General features: G+C 40.6%; 1 protein-coding gene across 1 annotated transcript in view; it reads right to left on the bottom strand.

Annotated features, from left to right (window-relative positions):
- The window catches only part of tes (testis derived transcript (3 LIM domains)), a 53,222-nt gene that overhangs the window by 20,754 nt on the left and 15,736 nt on the right, over positions 1-16,732 (bottom strand). The window contains exons 3-4 of the mRNA XM_072551488.1: positions 1,670-1,922; positions 732-1,055 (exon numbers count right to left, since the gene is read on the bottom strand). Of these exons, the coding sequence (XP_072407589.1) occupies positions 732-1,055; positions 1,670-1,922 (577 nt within the window). The remainder of the gene's footprint in view (positions 1-731; positions 1,056-1,669; positions 1,923-16,732) is intronic.

Genomic DNA, 16,732 nt, shown 5'->3' with positions numbered 1-16,732 from the left:
GTCTACATTACATTTGTTAACCTTTCAGTTAGGACATGACGTACAGATGGCTTGCCATCAGCCTCATCTACAGGTAAGTGAACTCAAGATTTAATTTTATTTTCCAATGCCTCCCTGAGGCAAGATTATTGCCCTATGGTGAAACACAATCACTTGATCATGCAACTAAATAAAAAGGGGTAATCAAGGTATTTTAAAGATATTTGCACTTACAGGGACAGTCAAAGTATAGTTTTGTCTTAGAACCCAGACATGAAACTCAAACATGCATTAATGAGGCAGTGCTGGAAGAAAAATAAGTTGTCAAAAGAAATCAAATCAACTTTGGACCAAGTCTTACCATCATCCTCTGACACAATATACATACAGCCTTAAAATGTGAAAGCACACTATTTGCAAACCTACACATGGAAAATAGGAGGGCAGATCATTTTGTAATTGTTAAAACAGGAGTCACTTAAAATCATGGTGTTCCAAGTGTAAATGTAAATATTTTCAAAATACTTCAGGTTATTAAAACAGTTGAATTTTAATACCACATCCTTTGAGAAGATTTATATCATTGCAGTGAAAAGAAAATAGTCTAGACTCATTATTTACGGACAGATGCTAGAGTTTCCATTCAGAATAGTTTGTTTAGAACTCTGCAGCTTAAAAATATTGAGCCAGTCTGAAAAGGTAATGTCTATAACTGTTAAGCTCCACCTTATCGATATAATTTTGATACTTACATATTTTGTCGCTGGTTGTCCAGCCACTGATCCAACAGCAACTGTGGTACTTCTTTCACCAGCATCAGTTTTGCCTTGTTCTTTAGACTGTGCTTCCATTTCATCTGGGAGTTTGATGTCGCCAACACCAAGAGCTTCATTCTTGTATTTCTTCACAAACTGCTCCATCTGTTTCACCTCATTAACAGACAACTCATGGCACTTTGAAGGATCTTGATCATGTGCAGGCAACTGCTTAGCCAACTGCTTCTTTCGATACTGAGCTCCCTCTGAGCCAGCAACCGGCTGCTTCTCCTTTGGTAGCAGTTCCATGTATCGCACAGCCTTCAAAAGGAAAGAATTAGTTGGATATCACAGCTTTCCAAGTTTGTGACTCAAGCAAGACAAGTCTTTCCCTTATTTGCCTCCGAAGGAACACACAAAGCAACTAACTGCACTGTCCAAGGATAAAACAAAGCGGTTTTCCAAATCATCACCCTGCTGGACTGACTGAATTAAACCTTCCATAAGCATTTTTATTAGATGATAATTTTCCAGCTCTAGATAAAACAAGATAAAATCTGCAGCTGTTGTGATGTAAGTACTTCTGGAATGGCAAAAAGCCAAACAATACTGGCTTCCACGGAAAAGTTAAAGGACATTGTTATGCTATCAAATACAGTTAGATGAGTAAATCTTTTCCCCCAAAGCCACAATAATTTTTAATCTAAAATTTCTTGAGATGCATGTAATCATTGATATGGTCACTGCTGTAGTATCAAAAAAAAATTGAGAGTTATTAGTGACCAGTAAACCATAATGACAATTTGAAGATTTCTTTTCAAAAAGAGTATACAAGTCAGAATTTTCTTTCACTTACAACAGAAGTAATTAACGATACCACTTTTGAGGATAGATAGAGTTACATACAAAGTGACATTTATTTATTATGCACTTACCAAAGCTTGATTTTGGACCGGTGGAGCCCACTCATACGTAACAGTCTTGATGGATACATCTTTCTTGGCTGCTATCGGGTTGGTGAGTGTTACCGTATTGCGTTTGTAAACAGGGATACCATCGGTTTTAAGTTTTGCAATGAGACTTGTGTATTTTGTATCCTCAAAAAGTTTGCCCACTTTCTTGTCTTCTTCGTTACCAGTGAGGACATCATGTTCTTCTTGGCCACACTTACAATTACGACAGATCTTTCTGTGAATTTAAGGTTGGCATTAAATTTGCTGAATTTTTGACCCCATTTATTTTAAATTACTTCTCTAGAAATAGTGAGTTATCCATATACATTTCAGGAAAGATGCTTGCAGAGTTGCTTGTTATAGTTCAGCAGCATACACAAGTAGTTGGGAATCTTGTCGATTCTGTTAGAAAATTGCTTGGGTCATACAAGTATCTCCTAGTAACTGTTAATAAGCAGAGGTCACAGAGGACTTCAGTCCCTTCACATAAGGAATGGCATTAAGAAGCAAAAAGAAAGTGATCTGAAGCAGGTGAAGACAAACAAAGTACAATTCAATAAAGGTATCCAAACATAAAAGGATAATCAAATTAAAAACTGAATTATAGAACAGCACAAACAAAATAAAACAAATGGTTAAGATGATAAAGAAGGACTGACAAGCTTAAAAAAAATGTATTGTATTGAGGAAATTATTATACATTACAAGATTTATAGCCTTTAATATTTTTAATGTCCAGCCTCTGGGTCTAACAGTGGTTTATATTTTAATTTTGTAACGAAGTGCCTCAGTTGTGTAATAGAAGCACATTATAATTCAGACTTCAAGTCTATTACAAGCAGAGATAAGTATACAACTGAGGGAGGAATTCATGATGAATATACCCAACATTAATAGAATTTAATGACTTGGTCAAATGATGAACCAAAAGGAATCAATTTGATATCATTCAGGCAGCTCCTCCTGTTTATGGATTATGATTTTTTTCAGCATTTGTTGAAGGTGTGTAATATTAAATTTTTTTTAATAATTATTTTGTCATTTGATTCTAAAGTTGTAAACAGCTTCTCTTCATCTAATTTTCTCAATAAAAACTTATGTTAATGACAAATATTTGGTGTATCTTGATGCTCAATATTCCTATTTATTTCAGATAACAGTGACACCAAAGTATCAAATTATATTTATTGCAATGCATTAGTTGCAAATGGCTTGGCTTCCTGCTTATAAACCTGTGCCTGACTGAAAGACAGTTTGAAATAACCATGCATCTGCCTAAGAAAGACACACTATCACATTAACTCAGCTTCTCATGTATTTGTGGAAGTGGTTTTGCAATGTACCACACACTTCAATGACAATAACATAATTCTCAGGAGATTTCTCACTAATGCATAAAAGAGGCCCAAGCACAATTTGCTACATCAATTCACTGCATTATACTCCATGTCAGCATTGGTTGCCTAGTTTTGTGGACAGCACAATTCATTAGCTTTATGTCTGAATAAGGAAGCAGAAAGAACTGTTGCAAGGAAGTCAGTTTAATAAAAAAAAGTGTAATCAGCATCACTTTAAGAAGCGTAGTCAAATCTTAACATATGGCAGTTAGTATCAATGAAGATTTGACATGTTGACCAGTATCAGTAGAAACCACTTGAGAAGGGATTTACATCTGTAAATGAGAAAGTAATGGAGGCAAGTCATTAAATGCCATTCTTTCTACATTTACTAAACTCCAAGTTGATTGTTCAGCAATACGATAAAAGAGAAATCGCACAAGTTGCTGCTAAGAAAATACAATTACATCTCCAACAGTAAGATGACAGGAATTGCAAATCAACAGCTGCAAGGCTAATCTCATTTGCAGCAGGCTATGGTACACTGGTGTACCTGGACTAAAATTGAATGTTTTGATCTGGACATGTCCTACCAGTGAAGGTAGGAAATGACCAGAGCAAAAATCATTTTGGGTAAGCAGTGAAATAACTTTAAGGAACAGAGTGTAACACTTTCAGGGAATCAGATGTCAACCTTGTATTGTAGCTGCTCAAATTTGCAGAGTCTAGTGAAGGTCTGTAGCAATCCGCTGTAATTCAATTAAAAGCATATGGACACATTCACATTGGTGGGGGTTTTGCAGGAGAGGTGTATCCTCTGGTGGGTCCTGCAAGTTTTTCTCCCACTACTTAGCTCAAAATCTTTTTTGACTTGTTCTCTTACAGAAATGCAAGATGAAATAACCCAGTGACAGTTACAGGCTGTTGTTAAATATTTGAAACCAACAGTGTCTCTTCTTAACCAATGAGATATGAGAAACAATTGAGGACTCTGGGACTATACTTGGAGTTTAGAAGGATGGGGGGGGGGGGGCTGGATCTGATTAAAACTTATAGAATACTGAATGGCCTGAGCAGAGTGGACGTTGGGAAGAAGTTTCCACTGGCAGGAGAGACGAGGACCTGAGGGCACAGCCTTAGAATAAAGGGACCTTTAGAACAGAGATGAGGAGAAACTTCTTTCGTCAGAGTGGTGAATCTATGGAATTCATTGCCACAGAGGGCTGTGGAGGCCATGTCATTGAGTGCATTTAAAAAAAGAGATACATAAGTTCTTGACTACCAAGGGGATCAAAGGTTACATGGAGAAAGCAGGAGAATGGGGTTGAAAAACCTATCATCAGCCATGACTGAATGGCAGAGCAGACTTGATGGGCCAAATAACCTAATTTCTGCTCCAATGGTCTTATGGAGATTTAAGGGATGGAGAAAGACAAATGAAAGATATGGAAGGAGAATGAATTAGTGTCATCATATCCAGAAAAAGCAAAATAAAAATTGGATAAGGAGGAGAAAAAAAATGAAATGCAAGTTTATTAAAGTTAAATTTTTAAAATCCCAAACAATTTATTTATTAGCTATAAGAATGAAATCCACAGTTTTGTTTATTTTCTTCCTAGGCCAGAGAGATTGAGTGACATTACAAAAGCAAAAATATCCTCAATAGCAAGGTACTCACACTGTCAAACAGCAGCTTCGGCTGGTGTCAAATAAAATTCCAACAGTGTGCAAACATAGACATTTCATGAAACTCTCAGGGAGCTGCTTTTTTGGCATGACAAACAGCAAAGTGGTGTAAATTATTCAGTAGTTTATAACAATTCGCAATTCACAGGTTATCTTTTCCTTGTCACATGTTGTTGGATGATTTAATACGAGTGTTATTAAAGTCAGTATTAATTTAGCAGCAAAACGTGGAGCATTACAACTGGACAGGAGGGACAACAAGTCTCTTCAGTCAACCTATTCTGCCCAAAGGAGAATATTATCTGCTGACAGATATATTCTGCTTGTCTGAGGGACTGCTAGTCTAACACTACAAAGAGAAACTGTTCTGGTGCCAAATTAGTACAACAATTCAGTTGTTTAGATTGTGGTCAGTGACTAGAAATGGAATGGAGTCCTAAAGGCTATTTGAATTAGTTCAGGTTTCTTCAATTACTAAGCTTAAAAGTAGCAATATGAAAGGGCCAACAAAATGAGCACATTGTGGATGTTTAACTTGCCTGTGTGGGGGTTAATAGGATAAGATGTGGCTTTGTTTTCTTGGTCACAGTCTGATAGCTTACTTCAAACTGCTGAATATTTTGACCAAACTGGAGTATAGTTGTTTCACAAAAATGGATTGATAGCATTGCCAGGTATTTCTTCATTACACTGGCATTGGAAACAAGAAGAAAATAAATCTATGGATGTAGGTTTGCTTGCTGAGCTGAAAGGTTCATTTCCAGACGTTTCTTTACCTTACTAGGTAATAAGTAAATCCATGCCCATACCAACACAAGACTTTAACAAATTAAATAGGTGTTTCCCACTGGAGAGAGGGAATCGGATTCAGCAATTGCTGCCTCAAAATTCACAACCCCAAAATTTCAGTTTCTAAGCTCCACTTCATTACTTGACACTACTTTGGGAAGCCCTGAATTAGACAAAACAATGCCAACAGTGATATGGTGTGATGAAGCTAGTTATCAGGATTCAGAAAGGAGTTCTGATGAAGAATCACCAGACTCAAAACGTTAACTCTGCTTTATTTTCCTCACAAATGCTGCCAAAGCTGGTGGCTTTCTCCAGCAATTTCTGTTTTTGTTATACACGTTATGATGGCTAACCATAATTTTAAGTAGAAGAAATACAAGATTGAACACCAGATGGAGTTAAGAAGAATAGGTGGTAGTCTCATTGAAACATATAAGATTCTTAAGGGACTTGTCAGTGTAAACACTGTGCGGGTTATGGAAGAGTGTAGGACCAGAGGACATTGTTTCAGAATAAAGTAGTGCTCGTTTAAGACAGAGACGAGAAGGAATTTCTTTCTCTCAGAGTTGAATGTCTTTGGAACTCCTTGCCATGTAGAGCTGATGGAGTAGAATCGTGGTGAATATTTAAGGCTGAGACAGATAAGATTGTTGATCAGTAGGAGAATGAGGATTATAGGGAAAGGGTAGCAAAGGGTAGCACTGTGTTGGATGAGCCATGATCCTTTTGAATGATGGCACAAAATTGAGAGGCTGAACAGTCCATTCCTCTCCCTATTTCTTATGGTTTCATGTGCAATCTGACACTTCAGACGCAGTATTGGAGTAATGGGAGAAGGTGGAACGTTAGAGCTGGATACCATCGGCATAAATCTTCAACACGTTAAATGGCAAAATTTGATACATGGTCACTCTTGTCATGGGTTTCACCTGCTGGAAACGTATTGGAGGAATTTAAATGCATACCACATCTGAAAAAAATGGTTTCATTATTGAAATCTTTCTGAAAGAAATACTGCCTGAATAATGGTTTGTGGTGATTTGTTCATGAGATTTGGACAAGGCCAGCACTTACTGGCCATCCATTATTAGCATTGAGAAGTGAGAAGGTTTATAAATTGGTGTGGTGTTGTAAGGGAGGGTGTTCCAGGACAATGAAGTGAAGGAGCAATGATGCACTGGCAAGTTAGATTGGTGTCAAAATCGAGGGTTCGGAAGGTGCCACTGAAGGAACCTCAGTGAGTTGCTGTCGAACATCCTGTGGTTGATATGCAATGTTGTCATTGTTGCTTCTGGTCGATGGGATGCCAATCAAGCAGACAGCTTTGCTCTGTATTGAGCCTGAGTGCTTTTGGAGCTGCAATCATTCAGGCATTCCCTTATCATTCAGTGAGGAGTGAGGAGTACTCTGTCATTCTACTCAAATTAGCCTTTTAGCAAGTGGCAAGGGAATCAAAAGGCAAGATCGCCACCTCGGAATTTCCAGCATCTGACCTTCGATACAGCAAGAATTTTCTATTATTTTGAATGGGATGGGCAATGGTAAGAAAGGTGAGAGAAACTGGCAAAAATGAAAAAGAGAAAAAAAATCAGATGATTCCTGACTGAGAAAAGCCCTTTGGATTTAAAAGGCAGATTCTCAATCTTGCTAGTGTGTGCAGCAATTACTTGATCTTATTAGAACATAAGAGATAGGTGTAGGCCATGTGACCCATGGAGCCAGCTCCATCATTCAATAAGATCATGGCTGATCTTTACATGGACTCAGCCTCATGTACTACCCTCTCACCATAATCCTTAATATCTTTACTGTTCAAAAATCTATCTTTGCCTTAAAGACATTTAACTAGGCAGACTCAACTGCTTCACTGACTATGCTTTCTTTTTTAAGGGTGGCACAGTGGCTAGCACCAGGCTCCCAGGTTTGATTCCAGCCTTGGGCAACTGTCTGTGTGGAGTTTGCACATTCTCTCCATGTCTGGTTTCCTCTGGGTGCTCCAGCTTCCTCCCACAGTCCAAACATGTGCAGGTCAGGTGAATTGGCCATATTAAATTGCCCATGGTATTAGATGCATTAGTCAGAGGGGGGTGGGTTGCCCTTCGGAGGATCACTGTTGGGCAGAAGGGCCTGTTTCCACACTGTAGGGAATCTAATCTAATAATTAGAATTCCACAGATTCACAACCCTTTGCGTGGTGATGTTCCTCCTCAAATCAGTCCGAAATCTGCTCCCCCTTATTTTGAGGCTATGCCCCCTAGATCCAGTTGCACCTGCCAGTGGAAACAACATCCCTGCTTCTATCTTATCTCTTCATAATTTTATATTTTGCATCTTATTATTAGCTAATCTCATCTCATTACTATGTAGCTCACAACTTTCTCTCCTTCCCGGAGAAATGAGATGGTACCAACTCCTGGTATGGAAGTCAGAAGTCATCCCCCTGCTTCCTCCACACAAGACAGCATCACCAAAACACTAGCCTCAACATGTCAACATAGCTGTTTACAAATCAAATCCTACACAACCGCAGCTCTCTAGGACTTGACTTCAGAGGACAGAGGAGCTTACGACTTGCTTGCTTCTGCCAGCTTTCTTTTGCCCAGGGGTACACAAGCATTGCATGCATCTAAACAGAGTGCATCTTATGGCTTTTAGCACTCATTCACTTTGTGCTGACTTGACGCAGCCAGCCTCTGTAGCCAACAGTGATTTATAATGCATAGGCTCTGCAGTGCTAACTTGCAGGCTGGCTGCTTCGCTGGCTTGCACTGTTCTTTCATACAGAGGTGGGAGGCAAGCAGTTTCTCATGCTAACAGTGCTAAACAGATAAGGGGGTGGCCATGTCACTTATAGAGTCATAGAGGTGTACAGTGTGGAAACAGACCCTTCGGTCCAACCCGTCCATGCCGACCAGATATACCAACCCAATCTAGTCCCACCTGCCAGCACCCGGCCCATATCCCTCCATACCCTTCCTATTCATATACCCATCCAATTGCCTCTTAAATGTTGCAATTGTACCAGCCTCCACCACTTCCTCTGACAGCTCATTCCATACACGTACCACCCTCTGCATGAAAAAGGTTGCTCCTTAGGTTTCTTTTATACCTTTGCCCTCTCACCCTAAACCTATGCCCTCTAGTTCTGGACTCCCCGATCCCAGGAAAAAGACTTTGTCTATTTATCCTATCCATGCCCCTCGTAATTTTGTAAACCTCTATAAGGTCACCCCTCAGCCTCGGACGCTCCAGGAAAACAGCTCCAGCCTGTTCAGCCTCTCCCTGTAGCTCAGATCCTCCAACCCTGGCAACATCCTTGTAAATCTTTTCTGAACTCTTTCAAGTTTCACAACATCCTTCCAATAGGAAGGAGACCAGAATTGCATGCAATATTCCAACAATGGCCTAACCAATGTCCTGTACAGCCGTAACATGACCTCCCAACTCCTGTACTCAATAGTCTGACCAATAAAGGAAAGCATACCAAACGCCACCTTCGCTATCCTATCTATCTGCGACCCCACTTTCAAGGAGCTATGAGCCTGCACTCCAAGGTCTCTTTATTCAGCAACACTCCCTAGAACCTTACCATTAAGTGTATAAATCCTGCTAAGAATTGCTTTCCCAAAATGCAGCACCTCGCATTTATCAGAATTAAACTCCATCTGCCACTTCTCAGCCCATTGGCCCATCTGGTCCAGATCCTGTTGTAATCTGAGTTAACCCTCTTCGCTATCCACTACACCTCCAATTTTGGTGTCATCTGCAAACTTACTAATTGTACCTCTTATGCTCGTATCCAAATCATTTATGTAAATGACAAAAAGTAGAGGGCCTTGTGGCACTTCACTGGTCACAGGCCTCCAGTCTGAAAAACTACCCTCCACTACTACCCTCAGTTTTCTACCTTTGAGCCAGTTCTGCATCCAAATGGCTAGTTCTCCCTGTATTCTGTGAGATCTAACCTTACTAATCAGTCTCCCATGGGGAACCTTGTCGAATGCCTTACCGACGTCCATATAGATCACATCTACTGCTCTGCCCTCATCAATCTTCTTTGTTACTTCTTCAAAAAACTCAATCAAGTTTGTGAGACATGATTTCCCACGCACAAAGCCATGTTGACTATCCCGAATCAGTCATTGCCTTTCCAAATACATGTACATCCTGTCCCTCATACTCCCTCCAACAACTTGCCCACCACTGAGGTCAGGCTCACTGGTCTATAGTTCCCTGACTTATAGGTTCCCTATAGTTCCCTGTGACTATCGATGATACAAATATCTCAGCAAGAGGCCCAGCAATCACTTCTCTAGCTTCCCACAGAGTTCTCGGGTATACCTGATCAGGTCTTGGGGATTTATCCACCTTTAACCATTTCAAGACATCCAGCAATTCCTCCTCTATAAATCTGGACATTTTGCAAGATGTCACTATCTATTTCCCTACAGTCTATAACTTCCATATCCTTTTCCACAGTAAATACTGATGCAAAATATTCATTTAGTATCTCTTCCATTTTCTGTGGCTCCACACAAAGGCCACCTTGCTGATCTTTGTACCATCTGTACCACTCTTACAGCATGCGCCAGCAAATTAAGAGCAAACAAAACCAAAGGAGCATATTTGAAGTGCTTAGTGAAGTGAAGTGAAGTGAAGTGAAGTGAAGTGGGGTGAAGTGGGGTGAACCAGGGACTGTGGTCAGTAAAGTGATGCTACCACTAAGTCAACAGGCTCATGTGGTCTCAGTCCAGTTGGACGATCATGGTCAGTCACATAGTCTGACCAGAGGCTGGAAATCGGTGTCTTTGCAGTCTGGGTTGCAAAATGATCAGTCCCACTGCAATCAGTCTGGGGAATCACATGCACACCAGAGTGATGCAGAGACACAAGGCCAGGGCTGGGCTTTTCTCGGTTGGGGCGGCCTCTTCAAGTCAGTCTGTGGAGCGGGACACGTTCAGTCCTGAAGGTTTGGTTATTAAATGGTCAGTCCATTCAGTCCTATGCTAAGAGTACATTGGACTGAGTCACTGAAGGAATGATAATAGTGAAAGGGACAATTCAAGATAAAAATGTAAAATCTTAGGACATGGAATGAGATAGGAAGCTGCAGGCACACAATGGGAAACATGAAAGATTGGTGTAGATCAGCAGTCCTCTCAGGCACAGTCAGCAACACATTGACAAGAATGTAGGTTTAAATCTTGCCAACTTTGCACCAAAGCCAATCATGCAAAAACAAAACGTATGCCATCACAGGCAGACTGGCTGGAGTAAATTACTGTTTTTCACTTCATGGACAAAGAACAATTCTGTGGATTTTTGGCCCTGTTCCAGGTAATCGGATTAATCATGCGTTTACCGACTGTTTAATATAACTCTAACTATTACCAAATTTCATTTAACGGAAAATCCTTTTTTTTGACAACAATTATTATGAAAAATGATAGCCTTAAGTAATTATGACCATTATAATTTTGCATAATTGACCCCTGTCATGTCACATATATAAAGCTATGCAGACACAAGCTTAAGTCTCAACTTGCTTTGCAATTTGTACATCACTTATCATACCTGACATTGGAAGACAATGATTCAGAGCTGTCACATTCTCACACCTAACTATAAGGATGGGATGATATGCTCAATGATGTTCAAGGGTGGATGTTTTTGGAAGGGAGTGCTTTTATGGTGGATAAGTGCCTGAATTTCACTATCCAATGTAGCATTAGCACGTTGGATCTGTAACACACATATGGAGAAGGTGACATAATTTAGAGCTCCATGTCGAGGAATGACATTGATCTCCTTGCAAAGCCTCCATAACGCACTGCACCATCTCACTTCATGGTGATGCAGAGAATGATCGGGGTACCCTTACTGATTTCGTGTTCTAATTTTGATATTCCCCACAGATATCAGCTTATGCATGTGAGATGGAACCTGTGCTTGGAGGATTCTTACATACAATGACAATGTCAAAGAAATTGCAATGTTGTCACCAAACCCATCAAGAACAGCAACTTCCAGCAGCTGCTGGACAGCAGCACGAAGAACAACCAGAGGAAGGTCCCCCAAGGAGAAGTAGAAGAATGCTCAGATTCCAAAACCACTGGCCTTGCTACAGACAGCTCTTAGAGGACCAGTGTAGGCAAAGACCAAGGATGTCCTGGACCATCAGAACAAAGTGCATTATCTGGAACTGGACTTCTGCTTGCAAGGAATGGGTGACCGTCCTATTCCATTTCCAATGAAGTCACGCTGGCCATGAATTTTTATGTAAGTGGCTTGTTCCAAGGAGCAACTGGTGACTTGTGTGCCATCTGACAATTCTTGGTCACAAACACATCCAGGGTATCACTGACGTCATGTTAATGAGATTACATTGGTTTATATCCTTCTCTTGTGAAGGGAGGGGGTGGGGGGCAAGCTGCCCCGACAGTGGGATGCTCCTGTATTTTGGACTCCCTTCTGGTGGAGGGTGGTATATACTGTACTAGTTTGCTTTTTGAGAACCCTGTCACCAATGTGTCGAATTCTCCAGCTGTAAATCTTCCACTCTATCAATGTCCAGCTCAGAAACAGGAGTAGGCCACTCAGGCCATTGAGTTGTCCCGCCATTCAAAACGATTGTGGCCGATTGCACACTTCAATACCTTTTACCCTCACCCTTCCCCATAACCCTATACGTCATTTGTAATCAGAAATTTCTATCTTAAACAAAGATAGAGCTGGCAAAACCCCCCATGGTAGAGAATTCCAAAAGTTCAGGACCATCTGAGTTTAAAAAAAACACTTCCCAGAGTCCAGTGACTTCCCCTTTATTATAAATTGTGTCCCCTGGTTCTGGACTTCCCCAACCTGGGAAAACATCTTATCTGCTTCCATCCAGTCTATCCCATTAAGTACAATACTTTGTAAATTTACAAAGAACTCTCTCTCATCTTCAAACTCTAGAGAACACAATCAATTTCTTTTCATAGGACTGTCCTGTGATCCTGAGAACCTTTGTCACACTATTTGTCTGGTATGTTTCTGTTTTCATTGAGGAACAAAATAATAATGTACCTTCTCAACCATTTCTCTATTCCCCTTATTACTTTGACTGGCACAGTGGCTCAGTATTAGCAAAGCTGCCTCACAGCACCAGAGACCCAGGTTCAATTCCAGCCTTGGGTGACTGTGTGTGGAGTTTGCACATTCTCCCCATGTCTGACAAAAATACAATTGAAGCAAGATTTTACTACTCCTACACTCAAATCCTAAAGCAATAAAGGCTAAAATTCCATTAGTCTTCAATGACTTATCAATAATGATACACAGAACCCTTTTGTGCATCAAAACATTTCAAGCTCTTACCCTTTAGGAAGCACTCTACACATGTATTCCTCTTACCAAAGTGGATAACCTCATATTTTTCCACATGATAGTCTATCTGCCATGTTCTTGCCCCTTCACTCAGACCTGTTCAAATCCTCTCGAAGTCACTTTTCACTTACTCATAACACGTTCCCCACTTACCATGGTATCATCCGCAATATAATGCATTTTGCTCTTACATCCAACTTACGGACATATATTATAAACAGCTTGAGAGCCAAGTACATGTCCTCACAGTATCTCACTAGTCACTGCCTGCCAACATGAGAATAACCCATTTATTCCCTTGTTTTCTGTTAGCCAATCCTTAGTTGATGCCAATATAGGATTACCTCCAATACCATGCACTTTTATTTTCTAACCAGCCTTCTTGGAGGAACTTTAGTACAGCTCTTCTGAAAAACTAAGTATACTACATTTATCGGTTATCCTTTATTAATCTTATTAGCAACATTTTCAGAATATTCGAACAAGTTTGTTAAACATGGTTTCCCATTCATTAATCCTTGCAGACTGTGCCTAATCAGATCACTACTATTATAGTAGCTATTTATCACACCTTTTACAATAGCTTCTCATATTTTCCTTTCTACTGATAGAAGGCTAGCAGGTCAATAGTCCTCCGTTTTCTCTCGCTCCCTTCTTAAATAGATTACATTTGCCACCATCTAATCTGCATGACTCATTCCAGGATCTACAGAATTTCGGAAGTTAAGTACCAATGTATTGACTGTTTAAGTAGTCACTGTCTTCAACACCCTTGGATGTAAAATAGAAGGCCCTGAGGATTGATTGACTTTCATTTCAGCATAACTGATTTCTCCAGTACAATTTTCCTTACAAATTCTTTCAACTTCTCATTCTACCTAGTCATTAGGATATGTAATTCTGGGAGAATTCTGGTATGTTTCTGTTTTCATTGAGGAACAAAATAATAATGTACCTTCTCAACCATTTCTCTATTCCTCTTATTACTTTGACTGGCACAGTGGCTCAGTATTAGCAAAGCTGCCTCACAGCACCAGAGACCCAGGTTCAATTCCAGCCTTGGGTGACTGTGTGTGGAGTTTGCACATTCTCCCCATGTCTGCTTGGGTTTCCTCTGGGCGCTCTGGTTTCCTTCTACAGTCCAAAGGTGTGGAGGTTAGGTAGATTAACCATGCTAAATTGCCCATATGTTAGGTGGATTAACCAAGTGGAATGCATGGTTGGGAGGGGGTCTGGGTAGGATGCTTTTCTGAGGGGCAGAGTGGATTCAATGGGTCAAATGCCCTCCTGCCACACTGTAGAGATTCTGTGACTCTGCCTGTAATGGACCCAAATGTTTTATTTTTATGTACCTATAGAAGCTTTTACAGTCAGTTTTGATTTTAGCTACATCACATTCACATTCTATTCTTACTTTCCTTTTTGCTGTCTTGGTTCTCCTTTGCTGTGTTCTAAAAACCTCACAATCCTCAGATTACTGCTATTTCTGGCAACTTCATGGTATCTTCTGGCAACTTTCGTTTAATCTAACATAATCTTGAACTTGATTTGTTATTTGTTGGTTTGATTGACCTTCTTTGAGTTTGTGTACCTTGGAGGAACATATTGCTGCTTTAAGACATGTAATGGTTCTTTAAGGACTATCCATTCCCTTTTAATATATTTACTTAATCCACCTCAGCCAGTTTGTGGCTCATGCCTTTACAATGCCTCTTATTCAAATTTAACATCATTATTTCAGAATGAACTATCAAACGTTTAAACATAATGAAAAATTCTATTACTATTATGGTCATATTCTGTGTTGGATTTTGAATCTGTGTGGCACATATTCTGTGAACTATCTTGATGTGTACATATTGGAGAACTTCCAGGCTCCTGTGTCATTCCATCGTTCTCAGACTATACAGGAACGATTGCTGGAACACAAGTGCTTCCCCTCCAAACATAGCTTGATGATACCTTTACGAAATCATGAGATCAATACAAAGATACAATGCAGCCCATATTTCCACCAGGTTATATCAGTATAGCCTAGAAAGGCTGTGCCACATTTATTGTGGCATGCTATGCCCTTCCCAGTTGCAGCTGACACAATTAGGAGATCTTGAATGTAAATGAAATAAGGGATAATTAACAATCCTCTGAGGATGAGGGTCAGGATATTGACTGGGATGGACAACCAAGACACCATGAGAGAATTATGTACTGTCAAGCACACGAGGCTAAACAGAACCTAATTGAAACCCACTTCCAGGAAGAAACGGCTGGGTTTGGACTTACTTTTGGGCTTGGTAATTACTACACTCTTTGAACTTTTCTGTTGATGAATAAATGTTTGTATGCAGGGTAACTTGGCTAACACTGCCTTAACGTATCTGGTATTTTTAAAAAGGTCTTCTTTACTGTTTGCAAGAAAGCAGGAGTCACTGAGACTGGGCACTGGGGTAATGGCTTTCAACACTTCAGCTAGCATACAACATCCAAGTGTTGTGCAGTAGAGTCTCTCATGATAGGCAGTAGATTGGAAGCCAATTTCTTTCTCACCTTTCCATCATCAATGAACCTTCAATATTTCAGAGTTGGCTTCAGCTGCTAAATTGACTTGAAATGCTTAAGCATCTTCTGGGACAGCATTTAGCCTGAGAGAGGGAGAGCTTTGTGCAGCTGCTCTCAAAAGGCCATTGTGCTATGGGAGATAGTGAAGATGTCAACTTCCACTGTACATCTCCCAGACTTAAATGGCAGCGTGCTCCCTTGAAAAGTTGGAAGATAGAATGAAACATTGCCTCCAGAGGTTCGTGCATTCATCACTGATCGCGTCCTCTCATTCACAAGGCGGATCCAATTGCGGGTGAGCAATGGAGGACAGGCACTAAGTCTGCACATTGCTTGTAGCCTCAGTGCTGTGCTGATGGAAGCAGTCAGCCATGTGTTGGTTCAAGTATCTGTGATATCTGAGGTTTTCTGCAGTCAAGCAGTTGATTGCTTGACAGAGATGAGCAAAGCTGAGGCAATACAACTTCTTTCATCCTTGGAACATCCAGATGCTATTCATCTCTCACATGGATGCGACTTCACTAGGTCAAACAATGACAAAGAAACTACAGGAAACATTTTAAGAATGTAAGTGAGCACACATTTACAAAAGTGCAGGATTTCTTACAACAAAGTGTCATTTGTACCATTGATGTACCTAGAGTGGTTTATTCCCTTACTTCCTCACCCACCCTCCCCTCCCCTCCTTCTCAGTGCAGTCCTGATACCCACACCAGGGGTGCAGAGAGGCTGCTCTGTAGTTAGGTTCTGTTGGAAGACCTAGCTGGTTGTCCTCATGGTGTTTGGGTTTAGAGGACACAGGCTTGCTATCAGAATCCTGCCCAGATGCAGGGTCATTACCCTCTGCTTAGTCTTCTGCAGCTTTGGCATCACAGGCAGGGGCTGGCAAAGGCATTGGGCACCTGTGAAATACCTTAAAAGAAAGCTTCTGAGCATCCTACATTCCCTGAGCATTCCTAAAATCTGCAATGTCAGACTTTTTACTACTCTATTTTTCTAATAAAGAAAGAAGCTGTACCTAGGGACCTTGCACTGTAAGTGGCGACTTATACACTTTTCGCAGCATTTGACAGCAAAGTTAATTCTGGTTCTAATTCTAATTCTACATGTGTCTTCTACTGCCTCTGAGTGGCTGCCTATACCATCCAATCTCAAGGAGCCGGGGGGGGGCGGTGGAGGGAATACCTGGCATGAGCTTGAGTTCCCTCATTTCCCTCTCACTTTGCCATGGATACCGAGCAGCAATGAATAAAACAATGTAATGCTGGTGCACGCGTGTATCCGGCAGATACAGAGTATGCTG

Source organism: Chiloscyllium punctatum, chromosome 32, assembly GCF_047496795.1.
Source record: "Chiloscyllium punctatum isolate Juve2018m chromosome 32, sChiPun1.3, whole genome shotgun sequence".
In the NCBI taxonomy this organism is placed as follows: Eukaryota; Metazoa; Chordata; class Chondrichthyes; order Orectolobiformes; family Hemiscylliidae; genus Chiloscyllium; species Chiloscyllium punctatum.
The sequence above is the reverse complement of the archived record's forward strand: the minus strand, read 5'-3'. Positions and strand labels throughout refer to the sequence as shown.